The 15,905-nt window shown below is 35.4% G+C and overlaps 1 protein-coding gene across 1 annotated transcript; it reads left to right on the top strand.

The window, feature by feature from the left end:
* The first annotated feature begins 856 nt into the window (after positions 1-856).
* On the top strand, positions 857-11,042 carry LOC132313753 (2-Cys peroxiredoxin BAS1, chloroplastic). Its single transcript, XM_059812681.1, has 7 exons — positions 857-1,209; positions 5,420-5,494; positions 6,166-6,247; positions 6,386-6,465; positions 9,381-9,506; positions 10,475-10,588; positions 10,718-11,042. The coding sequence occupies exons 1-7, from the start codon at positions 1,000-1,002 to the stop codon at positions 10,832-10,834; spliced, it is 804 nt and encodes a 267-aa protein (XP_059668664.1). The 5' UTR covers positions 857-999; the 3' UTR covers positions 10,835-11,042.
* Positions 11,043-15,905: the final 4,863 nt, after the last annotated feature.

Raw genomic sequence — 15,905 nt, 5'->3', positions numbered from 1 at the left:
TGCCCCAAACCGACTTCTGATTTTTAATTATTTTACTTCCTTTGTCCCATATTAGTAGTCTATTATTTCATTTTTACATGTCCCAAATTAGTTGTCTTCTCTAAAAAGTCAAAACATCTTTCCTTTATCTTTCCATCATTATCCTTTATCTTTTTAAAAAATTTCAAATTTTGTAACTTTATATATTTAAATTAGAAAGGATAATTTGATAATTTTAAAAAGGGACAATGCATTAATTGCATGTCCCTTTAAAAACTTCAATTTCTATAAATGGACCCCTATTCTTGGACAGAGGTAGTATTATACCCATCCTAAATCTATTTAAGAGGCTACCTAATCAGTCCCATTAAGTGTGGGTGAAGAGAAATTACCATCCCTAATTACTCGAACTAATGGAGGATAGTTTTGGCATCTTATTCTTTCAAATTTGTTACCTTTTGATACGACTAATAGTCACCGAACATGACACGACTAATAGTCATGGAACATGAGAGCAAAGCCAACCAAACTTAGGAGAGATTAAGGACTCACTTGGTTTGTAACCCTGAAAATAGTTCTCAATAATTCAAAGAATAGAACAACTGTTCTCAGATAATAATCTTTTATATTCATCTAAACAGAAATTTTTATAACTGAATTTTTAAAAAACTAAACTAAATAGAGATTCTTATACTATTTTAAAATTTTAATTTTTTGAGAATAAAAAACTATTTTCATAATTAGAAAGATTTTTTTTTAAGCAACAAAGATAGAACATTTTACCAAAGCAAAAAGAAGTGACTTTCAATTTTTTTTTTTACCTCTATTACCGGTTTCCAAAATATGTGGAGAGACCACCGCTCCAAACGCTTACCAAACGCCAGTATTTCTACCCCGACCCCCTTTTCTCTCTGTCCATCACTGCTTGTCCACTCACTCCAGTCTGCTTCTTTCTCAACTAAATAGTTCTCAAGAGAGGGAAAGAGTGAGAATCTATAGAGAGAGGTGTCGTTAACTCCAATGGCCTGTACAGCTCCATCAGTAACCCTAATCCCTCCATCAAACGCCAGGGCTTACTTTTCCCCTAAATCTTCCGTTTCAAAGCCATTCTCACAAACCCTTGCCATACCCAATTCTTTCAGTGGCCTCAGCAAGCCCTTCCAATCTCAAGTCTCTCGGTCGATCTCGACCAGTAGATCTCACTCTAGACGGAGCTTCGTTGTCAGGGCTGTACGTAATTTTCCCACGTGTCTATATATTCTCTCTTAATTTCATACTTTGGTATATATTCTTGTTGAGCGTCGACTTAGAAATGTCTAATCATGTCCTCTCTTGGAATGTATGGTCACTCTGATACTCAGATGTTTTTCTTTTTTATTGAAGAAATTATTTTTTGATTTACCAGTAGTTGAATCCAATATTGGGTGTTTGTGCTTGTTCCATTGCTTTGTGCTGGTGCGATGGTAAAAGCTTGGGTGCCAGGTGCGAGGATGTGAGTTTGAGTCTAAGGCTGCTACTTTATGGAAATAAAGTCAGAGGCTCCGTATATGCTCAGTCCCCACTGTCTAACACCCTTGATTAATGAGCAGCAACAGTGCATAATGATGTTTGTTCCCATTGTGCATCCTCTTCTCTGACATAGTTATTATTTGAAAAACAAGAAGAGAAATTGTGAAGTTTTTGATATAGCTTATAAATTATTGTCATGCTATACAATCTATAAATTATTTTCTTGCTATGTATAACACATATATGTCTTGAATGATTATGAATGGCATTCTTGCAATCATCACTTAAGTTGTTTTTATCTTCCCAGTTAATTTATAGATTCCGTGATATATGAATTAGACCACTGGACCAGTGCTAGAGGAGAAACTTTTAGTTGTAATCTGCTTTGTGCATATAATGTTAACGTGTTTAGATTCTTATGCCAATCCGCCCTCACTTCCTTGATTAACAATTTGGTTCAAGTAATAACACTAGATAATGGTCTTATTGGTGTTCGTGACTGTTAAAGATGCTTCTCTTTAATACAATCATTGTTTGTAGCAGAAAATATAAATATTTGGAGTTTGAGACATAACCTGTAAGTTATTGTCAGGCTATGTAGAATTCTTGTCTTGTGCAATGCATGTCTGCCATGAATGATTTTTGTTGAGGTTGAAATTCGCGCAGTCCGATACGATACCGTTTTCTTGCAAAGAAGAGAGGAGAAGATCGATGAACCTTGACGGTACCGGTGTGGTGCCTGCCAAGAGCTCTCCGACGATCAAATTAGTCACGGAGGTCTAAAAAGAAGGCAGGGATTAATAATAGTTTTTACGTCGTACCTTCTTTAATGGCTTGATGCCCTATTTATGGCTGTCGATTCGAATCAAAATTGTTCCGCTGATGTCGATGGTTGACCTTATCTTCCGCTTGTGCGAAATCATAGGAGATTTATTACCAGATTTGTCAGGATATGATTTAATCCTTTTGACCTCCTCCAGTTATAGTAGGATTATTCTTACCTGTTGAACCACGTCAGTTTTGATTTCATTATCCTTGATAATGAAATCTAATCAATCTTATCGAGGGTAGGGTAAGTTTATATTTTTCCCTATCAGTTGCCCCCCATTCCCAAGCTTGCACGTCTAGCTTTAGGAATGTAATAAATAATAATAATAATTTAATTTATTTATTTATTTATTTTTTTGCACCCGAGGGAACAGTACCCGCGGGTACTGTTCATGAATAGTATTTTTTAAAATTTTTTTTTTTGCACCCTAGGGAACAGTATTTTTTTTTTGCACCCGAGGGAATAGTACTCTTCCTTTGATAAGGGAATAAATTATATGAGTTTCACTCCTTAATAAGGGAATTGAACTTTACGAATTTTACTCAGCTCGTCCCTTTAGTAAGGGAATTGAACTTTACGAGTTTTACTCGGTTCACCTCTTTAATAAAGGATTTTTATTTACTATCCCTTATTGTAAGGGGATATTAATTACGGGATTCATCCAACCCAGGTCCTGATAATACAGGATACTTATCCCCTATAGTCTGGGGATATGGATGACGGGATTCATTCAGCCCGGGTCCTTGTAATACAGGACACTCATTTACTATTCCCTTATAGTACGGGGATACGGATTACGGGATTCACTCAGCCCGGGTCCTTGTAATACAGGACACTCATTTATTATCCCTTATAGTACGGGGATACGGATTACGGGATTCACTCAGCCCGGGTCCTTGTAATACTGGACACTCATTTACTATCCCTTATAGTACGGGGATACTGCACGTATAAACTAAAAGGAATTTTATTAAAGACCATCATTATTAAAAACAAAATAACACGTGATGGAGCTACCCTCCATTTAAAATGATTAACTAAGATGCCCCCAGTCTTTATTGTGAATGACTTGATAAGGCTAATTCTAGCCGCGAGACAATTTCTAGTCGGTATACTCATCTGAGTCATTCTCATGATATGTGCTGTCACTCTGGCTGAAGAACGATTTCTTATATTTGGTATTATTTTCATCCCTGGCGAGAGGGGTTGGCCTCTTCTTGTCATCTCCTTCCTTCCGTGCACTCATGGTGTCTTCAGCGTTGATGTGCTTTTGCGCTCTGACCAGCAACTCTATCATGCTGGTGGGAGGTTCTTTTGATAAGGAGAACAAGAATCTGGAGGTTTGGAGTCCTCCTATGAAAGCGGTTAAAGTTACCTTGTCGTTCGCCTCTTCTACCTGCAACATCTCTGCATTGAATCGGGTGATGTATTCCCGAATCGACTCTTCCTTTTGTTGCTCCACGGTAAACAGGTAGGTAGCCGGCCTCCTATGCCTTTGACCTGCAATGAAGTGGCTCACAAATTGCTTACTCAATTCTTTGAAGGTGTTGATGGTTCCTGGCTTCAACTTGTTGAACCAAACTCTCGCTGATCCCTTAAGTGTAGTGGGAAAAGCTCGGCACATGATTTCATCTGGCACAGCGTGTAAATGCATAAGAGCTTGAAAAGTTTCCAGGTGATCGAGGGGATCTTTGGTCCCATCGAAGCTTTCGAACGAGGGCATCCTGAACTTGTTAGGTAGTGGACATTTCATAATGGCGGGGCTGAAAGGCAAGTTGGTCCTTTGTACCAGGTCATCTACGGCGGCAGGACCTTTCCCTTTCATAGCCTGCATTACATCTTCCATTTTCCCCTTGAGATCCTTGATCTGCAAGTCGAGATGGGTAACTTTTTTTGTCTTTTCCTTAAGACAGAAGGCTATACTTTCAGGAGGTCGGCAACTCCGTAGGAGATATGGGTGAACCACCTCTCTATGTCGGGTTCCCACCTGGCTTTGTTCCACTTCAGTCTCATTTTGGGGGGAATGATTATCCCTCTCTTCAAGATTCCCATTACCTCCGTTTGGACTTGAGAGATCTTGTCCTGGAAAGTTTTGTTGAACCGGTGGAACAAGGTGTTGCAAGAGCGTTGCATTTTGCTGGATCAATTGGTTCATACCTTGACTCAGAGTTTGAACCTGTAGTTCCAACGCTGCAAGCCGTGCCTGGTCGTTTGGGACGTCCAGGTTTTCACTCGACTCTACCCTTTGATTAGATCCCTGCGACGTTGTTCCTTCGGTAACCATACCGGACTGCAAACATATATACCTAACGAGTAATTAATTGATTCAAGGGAATCGTCGTTCCCACAGACGGCGCCAACTGTTGAGGCTGAAATTCGCGCAGTTCGATACGATACCGTTTTTCTGCAAGGAAGAGAGGAGAAGATCGATGAACCTTGACGGCACCGGTGTGGTGCCTGCCAAGAGCTCTCCGACGATCAAATTAGTCACGGAGGTCTAAAAAGAAGGCATGGATTAATAATAGTTTTTACGTCGTACCTTCTTTAATGGCTTGATGCCCTATTTATGGCTGTCGATTGGAATCAAAATCATTCCGCTGATGTCGATGGTTGACCTTATCTTCCGCTTGTGCGAAATTATAGGAGATTTATTACCAGATTTGTCGGGATATGATTTAATCCTTTTGACCTCTTCCAGTTATAGTAGGATTATTCTTACCTGTTGAACCACGTCAGATTTGATTTCATTATCTTTGATAATGAAATCTAATCAATCTTATTGAGGGTAGGGTAGGTTTATATTTTTCCCTATCAATTTTGAATAACGTTGTTGCAATCATCAATGAAGTTGTTTTTTCTCCCTCTTGTAATTTCTACACCAGAGTGTTATAGATTTATCATAATCTTTATTGTCCTTCAATTGTTCAGAAATAATGTGGGATATAATTTAAAAGTAGCACTTGCAAAATACCTAAAAATCGGCAATATTTAACATTCTTATGCAATCTCAAATTTATCTAAATTATGCCTCTTAAAGTCTTATTTCCTTAATTTGACTTCCGCTTTACGCTTTTTGATGACTCTTATCACATCTTTTTTCAGAGTGAACTTCCATTGGTTGGAAATACAGCACCAGACTTTGAGGCAGAGGCTGTTTTCGATCAGGAGTTCATCAAGGTAGTTTATAAAGAGAAATTTATAGTTCATAATAAATTACATTTTTTAATCTTGTGTTCTGCTGGTACTGTGTACTTGTAAATATGATCGATTCTAGTTTTGCACTTGGATGTACTCTGATTGAGGAGCTAGGTGATTGTGATAGACATGGGTGTTTTCCAAGTGAGATTTAGGTACTTAGGATTAACTGTGAAGTTATTCTACTTATAAAAATAAAATTGTGGTGTTCTTTGTTTGTGGAGGTATGTAATTTGTGCTGACCCTTTTTAGTATACTTGGTTGTGAGAGTAGAACCAGCAAGATCTCTACTTATATGCTCATACTAGTCAAAGTCTTTTTAAGTGTTACTACCCTTATAATTCTCAACCTAGGGCATTTTTATTTATATAATTCCACTTTGATGATGGTATGATTTGCTTTAGGAACTGCTTTGTGGGTCTATTGACTGGTTGTCGTGAGAAAGGGAGAGAAGGGGGGGTTGGGGGGTGGGTTGAGTTTTCTGAAACTGATGTGCATTGTGTAACTGTTATATGTATTTTCTCTGTCCTTTTTCTTTTTTGGTACTCTGAAAATGGTTTTGTGCCTAGAGATGTTAGGTCGAGAAATTTCAAACATGCATTATATAATTTCACCTATATGTTTTATTTACAAATGGGGGGTTGTTCTTGCAGGTTAAACTCTCCGAGTATATTGGAAAGAAATATGTGATTCTCTTCTTTTATCCACTGGATTTCACCTTTGTTTGTCCCACAGGTGATTCTGACACTAAGCCGACGTAATTTTTAATTAGTTATTTGTTTGATCAGATGACTGTAAATTAAGGCCTGGAAATTATGGATGCTGAAATGTCCTATTGCTTCTTCTTTTTTCATTCCATTCCTGCTTGTATAGAGATCACTGCTTTCAGTGACCGCCATGCGGATTTTGAGAAGTTAAACACGGAAATATTGGGAGTTTCTATAGACAGTGTGGTAAGTCCAACACGCCCCCCCCCCCCCCCCCCCCCCCCCCCCCCCCCCCTCCTCTCATATTCAATCTTTCTTGGAGATTCTGATGTTCTAATCTTTGAGACCTTTTTCTTTTTTATGTCTCTGCCACAATTTGTTGATGCATTGATGTAAATTGAATATGTTTGGCTTCACTTATAATATCATTGTGAAGTTGATTACTTGCACAGCTACTCAGTTGTTGATGCAGTCCATGAGAAGTTCAATACAGATAAATATTTGGAGAAGTGAGGAACTTCAGAAATTTGCCTATCATCAAGCCAGTACCAACAGAGCACCTTCTAGAATAAACTTTGAATACAAGTCAAGTCTTATATATATATATAATCTCAGTTTGCCGCTAGTTTAATTTACTTATGTTTTCTTTTTATGTTCTATTTTAATAATTTTCAGATTTGCCGTTTTTGGGCTGCAGTAGGATTTATGGGTCATATTTGGGTCAAAATTATTGTAATGAACCTTTTGTTCATGGTTTTTAGTTGGTCCGTATTAGTTTAATTAGTCAAACTTTATATGTTTTTATTTCTTTCTTTTCCCTTAGCAGAGTTCTCAAGTTTCTAAATAAGACTCGAAATCTTATAGCTATGAGTGCTTCAATTAAGTAGAGAACATCTTTTACAGGAATTTTCCAACAAACCTTAAGTGTGATGGTTATGGGAATCTAGAGTGATCGTTCTACTCTTTTACAGGTCTAACCCTTCCATCTTTTAATTATTCACTTCATAGCATACCAAAAATCACCCAAACAGCCAAAGTTATGGTCCATGTGTACTTTAACAGTGCCCAGTTAGCCCTAATACCTCCCCTATCTGTGCCTAATAAAAACCACGAACCCCTATTTTCATGTTAACCCTTTTTATAAACCCTAAAATCTGATATTCCACTAGCCTTTAGCTACACAAAACAACAATAACAACTGCCCCTACAAACCCTTGTCAGCACTGACCCACACAGCTTATAGGTAAGTGTTTCCTCACTCTGTCCTATTGGTAAAGTCTGCTGGTAAATCACAGTCCTTTATTCAATTCTTAACCTGCAATTGAGCACCCCCTTCAATTCTGTGCCTGTTAAGGAAAAGGAGCCCATCTAGAATTGCTTACACTAGTTCCTATTGGCTATACCAACATTTGACTACTAGTTATTTTCCCGTTAGTTGATTCTCTGTTTTTATAGTGTTGCATATTTTATTATTGAGTGTCACCAGAACTGTCCTTATATATTTTGACCTAGATTTATCTTGATGGTATCCTGAAAATATTTAATGATGCCAGCCTCTTCAGCTATATGAATAATTGTTTTTTGGTTTTGTACCTAAGTCATATCTTTGCTACTATATTGATTTACACGCCCTTTGGGTATCCGATTTGGTCTCCTTCATTAGTTTACTAAAATGCCCTTTATCACCTATACATCTAATGGAAGGTGTAAAAATAGTCTTCAAATATGCATTCAATTTGCCATGTTAACCACAATTTGATAGTCATCCCATGTTTCATTCTCTCCCTCCGCCCTCCCCTCTAGCACACTTTCATGTTCGTCTTTCTTAGTATTGTCTTTGATCATGCACATCTCATGTACATCAGTACATGTCTTTCTAATATACATATAAGCTAGTGACAATTGTAAGAAATTTGGGTCAATTCTCATTGCTGCATCTGGCTGCGTTAAATTTTGTTTTAACTTATTGACTGTAGCTGATCCAATAACAAAAGCGCCATTAATTTATTTTGATGAACACTTTGTTTCGGTTGTCTTAGTAACAACATTAAGTCTTATGTAGAAGGGAGAATATGATTATGGAAAAAGGAACAAAATAACAAGGCACGCAGATGTCCAAGTTTGGCACTTTTCATACCATATAGCTCGAAATGCAATTTTTGTTAGGATTTCGCCGGGCTACTTCAATATTGGTTTGAATGTCCCTAATGTAATTGGATAAGAAATATTTTTCCTTTTTCCTGGATTTAAGTACATTGACTTGAAAAAAAACTTAAATGTTATTATAAGTATAGAAAGTCAGCTCATGTTCTTTCCTCTGTGTCCAATCACTTGCCATAGTTCCCCTGATATTATATTTTTTGAAAGCATTATTGTTTCAGCATTCATTTATTGTTCAAATCTAACAAGAAAATCCGAGCTCTTTCTCTAATGTTGATCTATATCATCCTTAATGACCTATCTATGATCAATGCCATCAAAATTGATTTCCACCACCATCATCTTTTGCAATATTTTGGTGCTTTACTTGTGAGCACCACAACTGTCACTTCTGTCCTTAATTGCCATGATTATAATTCATAACTAACCACCTCGCTTCTTGGTTTACTCTCCCTTCTTCTCACTGTCCACTTATTCTTAATTTTATATCCTTTGTGGTAAAACTTTATTTGTACAGTAGCTGGTTCGATTTGAGGGTCTTCAGCTCTGATTGCAAACAGAAGAGGCAGGAGGGAATGCTTGGCTTTATTTCTAAGGGTCCCTTGCGTTTGATTCTGTTAGAGAATAGAGAAACGGTTGACATAATTCCGGTATTTCTTTTTAAGTTGTGCAGTTGCCTTCATTTCAGGAAAGTGAAAAGAGAATGCCTTTTTGGTAGGAGTAAAATTATTAAATGCTGCTAATCTCAAAATACGGTGCAATAGGACAATGTTGCACTTACGAATGAATTTTTATATTTATTTTCAAAAGCTGCTTATCAGCTTATATTTGGTAATTTCTGTTATAAATGGCTAAATTTATTAGGTTGGATGTGGATTCTGGATATTTTGGGCTAGGGTGTTTCACTAGCAGTTTTTAATTGTATTCTATCTTTGGTTACTCATATGATGAAAATCTTGTACTTTGTACATCATGGTGATCTCACATTATTCTTTATGTAGTTCTCCCACCTTGCGTGGGTCCAAACAGATAGAAAGTCTGGGGGCCTTGGTGATCTGAAATATCCATTGATATCTGATGTGACCAAATCAATTTCAAAATCATATGGTGTACTGATCCCTGACCAGGTATGCTGCATCTCACTATTCGCTAGTATTTTTATCTAGAGCAACATAGTTTTATCATTTTTAGTTGAGCAAGTATACTGGGTGAGGATATTGCTTGTTTATCTCTGTAAATAGAGTCATCTAGTAATACTATAATAATGTAGCTATCATGAATTCATTTTTGTTAAGCAAGCAAAGTTTTGTTGATTCACGAACTATATTAATAACATCAGCTTATTATCTATAATTGTTTTTGGCAATTAGGTTTGTGATGGTCAGATTATGCTGCCCCTGTTTCATGATTTTGGTTTTTTGTTTCCTCATTATATGTAACAAAGAAACAAGATTTACTAAATTCACTTTTTTAGGTGAATTAAGACAAATCGCTTTTGCATCTTTTGGTTCTTTAAGAGTGTTTTATATTGTACAATTCTGTTGACCTGACAGATGGTTTGGACAAAATTCTTAACATATGTAAAGTTCCATGTCAAGTGAACTTTTTTTAGATGAAACAAAGATTGAAGAAGGATGATAACTTCAGGAATTCGTATGGTTAACTTTGTTGATCAGAATGTATGCACATGATACTTTTGTGGAAAAAGAAATAATAAATCTGTTAATTTTTTGTCTAGTAAATGTTTCAAGGACTACTATGATGTTGTTTTTGCATGTGGAATTTGCGTGTTCATTCTTTTCTACAAACCTCGGGGGTCGGTCATTGCAAGTATCATATTCAATATAACTAATTTTAGAGTCTGCTACTGTGGGAAGAGATTTTGAAACAAACTAGTACGGTTTTCATCACAACTATCTTTTTATGAAACTTTGGTAGTTTGTCATGCTGATCACTTTTTAGTAACTCTATCATTGCGATACATGTCGGTATTATAGATATGTAGCCCAAAATGATGTGATAGATTAATTTAAGTTTTCTTGCATTATCCACACCTTTGGTGCTACTATAATCAGCAAAGGTGTCCATGTTTTAGGGAGTTGCATTGAGGGGACTTTTCATCATTGACAAAGAAGGAATTATTCAGCACTCCACCATTAACAATCTTGCAATTGGTCGGAGTGTAGACGAGACAATGCGAACTCTCCAGGTACATATATTCAATAGAAAAAAGGACAGATTATTTTGCTTGACTCTTCAGGTTTCTACCTATTTTAGTATATTGGAAAGGATAAACATGTTTCTGGTGCTTATTGTGTGTCTGGAATTGGTCCTGCAGGCGTTGCAGTATGTGCAGGAGAACCCGGATGAAGTATGTCCGGCTGGATGGAAGCCTGGAGAGAAGTCTATGAAGCCAGATCCTAAGCTCAGCAAGGAATACTTTGCAGCAATATGAGTGGGATATCGGTAAAGAGCACATTAGAATCTCCATCCGTATGTCATATAGAGAGGTTTTGAGGGCTTTGTTTTTGTATTAAGTTTTTCTCATTTCACATTGTTGAGTTTGGAGAAGCAATTGCTGGGAATAAAAATTGGTCGAACCAGATGACCCACCCTGTTTTTAGAACATGTCTTTGGAAAAAACACTACATTCTATTTCATCACCCAAAGTCTTTCCTCGTTTGTGTTTTAGATTGTACACTCCATTTTCCATAGGGCATAGAAGCTGACACTGATCAAGCGCTTCTTGCTGGTGTTCATATTGATTGGCCTTTTCCCATTTTGCCTATGTTCGTCGAAAACGGAAGTTTCTATTCGGTTAGATCTGTCGAAAATTGGTGCATCTGTTCTGTTCGGTGTTCTGTTCTGGGTTGGTGAAACTCCAATCAGTGATGGGTCTTTGATCTCTCCAGAGTCATTGGTGAAGGTGGATGCCACGATTTCTATCCGAACATGGACAGTGGAAAAGACATGGCAATGAGTGAGATCTGGCGCGGTGGAGTGCATGTGAAAAAGCGTATTGTCCAGCGGCGGGCTTGTTGAGGGGGCGAGCAAATGGAGCCTCGAAGGTGAGAGGTGGAAAGAAGACCCAGAAAAAAAAAAAAAAAAAAAAAAAAAAAAAAAAAAAAAAAACCAGGGAAAAAATAGAGCCCAAGTTAGCAGCCAATAGACTGTTGAGATCCGTTAGCACTCATCATAGCACATACACTTTCATAGTGTTTTTGTTTTTTACTAAGGTAGGTCAATGGTGCTTATGTGCCTTCTTTCGTCATTTCAAAAAATCGGCAATGTGTTTTAAATATGTCAGGTAAGACTTATTTGTACAATGTGATATTTAGGAGTGTTATGTCAAGTATACCATATGAGTTCGTAAGTAGGATTGATCAAGAGTAAGAATATATAGATATGTACTTAAGTATGACATCCATATTTGATGTAGGACAAGTATTCCTTGTAACTACATGAATGGTTCACCCGAACGCTTGGCGTAACACGGTATCAAGAATTGAGTCTGGCTCTGATACTAATTGTAACAGGTGGATGTTAGTCCATTTATTCAAAAATTTAAACTATTAGGTAATGTTGTATACCTACTCATATATATTACTTTTGCATTTGGTGTGGGACAAATATCCCTGGTAACAATATGATTGTTCACGATGATTCAAGAGTAGTCTTTTATATTCCAAACTTTCTATCGACCAGTTTAAACTGACTTTATTTTAACCCGTTACATTGCGATCGATACCGCGACCGTGACCAATACTGCAAAGCATGCTTCAATCAAACCTTGTCATAGATTCTATATGTTATGAAAAAAGAAAAAAGGGACAATATTGAAAAAAAAAAAAAAAAAAAGAGAAAAATATTGATTTTAAAATTAATCACTAAAATAATTTATAATTAACTTACAAGTATTTTTGTTTGGAAAATATATGGTTAATAATTCAAGAAGAAAAGCCTAAGACTAATTTAACTGTAATATACATTAATGTTTCGTTTGGTTAGAGGAATGGAAAAATAGATGGAAGAGATAGGAGGAGGGATGGATAAGATATCTCCAGGGAAGGGAGGGCGTCTTTCCCATTTTATGTTTGGTTGAATGGAATGGATAATAGAAAGGATGAATGGAGTGATATTTTTTTCTTGTTTGGTTAGAAGGAAGGGAACGAGAGTTCTTATATTATTTTTACCAATATATCTTTTTATATAAAATTATAAAAGTTAGATATTTATTTCAAAATTTTTGAAAAGGTGAAAATTGTAAATTATTAATTCATAGGTAGTCATGCCTTCTTTTTCTCCTCCCTTCCCCCCAAAAGTGGGCGGATAGAAAAATATAAAGGAAGGAGGGATGAAGCATCCCTCCTTGTTTTCTTCCTCTCTTCTCTTCCCTCTAACCAAACACGAAAATATTTATCTATCCCCCCTCAATCCTTCCCTCCAACTAAATATAGCATAACCAAAAAAAAAGAAAAAGAAAAAATAGTGTTGTGATTGTACATGTGGGGTCCATGCATTAAAAATTTGACACCAATTATATGGGTTATGCATGGAAGAAGAAATAAATGTTTGGATTGTGTGTGCGTGGAAAGTGGTGAAAAGTGAGAGAAAAAAATAATAAAGTAGTTGTGAAATTCTGTTTATAAATATGTATGTATTGTGTTAAGTTTAACGTACCGAACTGAAAATAAATAATGGAAAGTTCATTACTCTCTTCGTTCCTTCTCATCTCTTGTGTTCTTCAGATCTTGTTCTAGATATATTTTGTTCTATATTTATAAAATGTTATTAGTACGAGACTCTGTCAACTAAGAAGAAAATTTTATTTTTCTTTCTCACTTCAAAGGGTAAGAAAAAATAATTATTTATATTAAACTATTATTGTTCATACTTTAGAGATAATTAAAATTGTTGAGCCAAAAGTTTCACAAATATTTATTTATATATTTATATTATAATATTTTTGTTCATTCTTTACGGAAAAATAAATTGTTGAGTTCGAAGTTTCGCAAATACTAAATTATTTATATTTAATAATTTTTGCAAACACGAAGTTTCGCATATATTAATATACTCTTCGTAAGCCTGAAGTTTCATGAATATTTGGTACTCTTTGCGAACCTAAAGTTTTGCAAAATTTATTGGCCTGAAGTTCAAGTGAACCTGAAGTTTTTTGACCTAAAAGTCATTTACACTGAGTACCCCTTGCGAACTTGAAGTTCTGCAAAATTATAGAAAGATAAATTATGAGCCTTTGATTATATTATATAAACATATATATATATACACACACACACACACACAATTATATAGCATGCAAGTTTCCTTTACTGTTTTAGCTTTTATGTTAGAGTTAACAAAAGAACTTGATATTGTATTTATATATACAAACAAATATATGTGGTATATGGTAGAAATTTTGTTTTCTCCTTTTCAAAAGGTCAATGGCATGACCCACATCATTAATTCTACAATTTAAACATGTTCACATTTGGTATTGATTATGAGGAGACATACTCTCCTGTGATGGATGCAATCACATTTCGCTTCTTGATCAGTTTGACAGTCTCAGAAGGACTGGATATGCGTCTAATGGATGTGGTTACAGCTTATTTATATGGATCACTAGATAGTGACATATATATGAAAATTGCTGAAGGATTTAAAATGCCTGAAGCAAATAGCTTGAAACCACATACTATGTATTTGATCAAGCTATAATGATCCTTATACGGATTGAAGCAATTCGAACGCATGTGGTACAATTGTCTTAGTGAGTATTTACTAAAAAAAGGATATGTGAATAATTCAGTTTGTCCATGCATTTTCATCAAGAAATCAAAATCTGGATCTGCCATTATAGCTGTATATGTTGATGATCTAAATCTTGTGGGAACTCCTGAAGAATTTACTACGACTGCTGATTATTTAAAGAAAGAATTCGAAATGAAAGATCTTAGTAAAACAAAATTTTGTCTCGGCTTGCAAATCGAGCATTTATCAAGTAGAATTTTTATTCATCAGTCAACATACATTGAAAAAGTCCTGAAGAACTTTTATATGGATAAAAGCTCATTTTTCATCAAGAAATCAAAATCTGGATCTGCCATTATAGCTGTATATGTTAACGATCTAAATCTTGTGGGAACTCCTGAAGAACTCACCACGACTGCTGATTATTTAAAGAAAGAATTCGAAATGAAAGATCTTGGTAAAACAAAATTTTGTCTTGGCCTGCAAATCGAGCATTTATCAAGTAGAGTTCTTATCCATCAGTCAACATACATTGAAAAAGTCCTGAAGCACTTTTATATGGATAAAGCTCATCCCTTGAGTTCTTTAATGAATTTCCGATCACTTGATATTAAGAAAGATCATTTTTGTCCTCAAGAAGAATGCAAAAAAGTTCTTGGTCTTGAAGTACCATATCTTAGTGCAATCGATGCTCTTATGTACCTTGCGAATTGCACCAGACTTGATATAGTATTTGCAGTCAACTTACTAGCACAATATATTTCTTCACCAATTCGGAGACATTGGAATGGGTCAAACACATTCTGCATTACCTTCGGGGAACGACATATATAGGGTTGTTTTATTCAAGGAAATCAAAGCCCCAGTTGATTGGATATGTAGATGCATGTTATATTTCTGACCCACATACAGCCCGATCCCAAACAGGGTACTTGTTTACTTGTGGTGATATTGCAATATCATGGCGATTTATGAAACAGACCATGACTGTAACTTCCTCAAATCACTTTGAGATACTCGCAATTCATAAAGTAGGTAGAGCATGTATTTGGTTGAGATCTGTGGTACAACATATTCGGGAATCATGTGGACTCTCCTCAATCAAAGATAGTCCAACAATATTTTATGAAAATAATACGTCATGTATTGCACAGGTAAGAGGAGGCTACATAAAAAGTGACAAAACCAAACACATTTCACCAAAATTCTTTTCCACACACGAGCTTCAGAAGAGCCATGATATTGATGTTCAACAGATACGCTCGAGTGATAATTTAGCAGATTTATTCATTAAAACGCTTCCAATTATAACATTCAAGAAGCTGGTTGTAATACCCCGTATTTTATTAAAGAGTTTAGTTTATTTAAAAATTCAATTATGTGAGGATTTCTTTACTTATTATTGTGCATGCTACATTATTATATTAAGTTCATTTAAATGTGCATGTAAATTAATTGTGTATGTTAAAATAGTAAATTTATTCATTTAATTATGCATGTATTATTATTAATAATTTTATTTGTTGGTTATGCTTATATTAATCATTATTAGTTAATTAAAGTATTATATTTGTGTTATAAAGTATTATAATGATATAATGTATTCTTATGTAATAATAATAATAATAATAATAATAGTTTAATAATAATAATAATAATAATATAATAATAATAATTATTATAAAAGTTTTATTAATAATAATATTAGTATTAAATCAATGTAATGATGAAAAATTAAATCTTAGGATAGGATTTACCTTAGGACATCT

This window comes from Cornus florida, unplaced genomic scaffold, assembly GCF_030987335.1.
Source record: "Cornus florida cultivar Cherokee Brave unplaced genomic scaffold, ASM3098733v1 CherokeeBrave_3.0.0_Hap2_Chr06, whole genome shotgun sequence".
Classification (NCBI taxonomy): Eukaryota; Viridiplantae; Streptophyta; class Magnoliopsida; order Cornales; family Cornaceae; genus Cornus; species Cornus florida.
Note: the sequence above shows the minus strand (reverse complement) of the source record. Positions and strands in the feature narration are given on the sequence as shown.

Coding starts and splice junctions, on each gene's coding strand:
- LOC132313753 (XM_059812681.1), top strand. CDS start 1,000: ATGGCCTGTACAGCTCCATCAGTAACCCTAATCCCTCCATCAAACGCC. Junction 5,495..6,165: donor TCGATCAGGAGTTCATCAAG/GTAGTTTATAAA, acceptor TTGTTCTTGCAG/GTTAAACTCTCCGAGTATAT. Junction 9,507..10,474: donor GTGTACTGATCCCTGACCAG/GTATGCTGCATC, acceptor TCCATGTTTTAG/GGAGTTGCATTGAGGGGACT.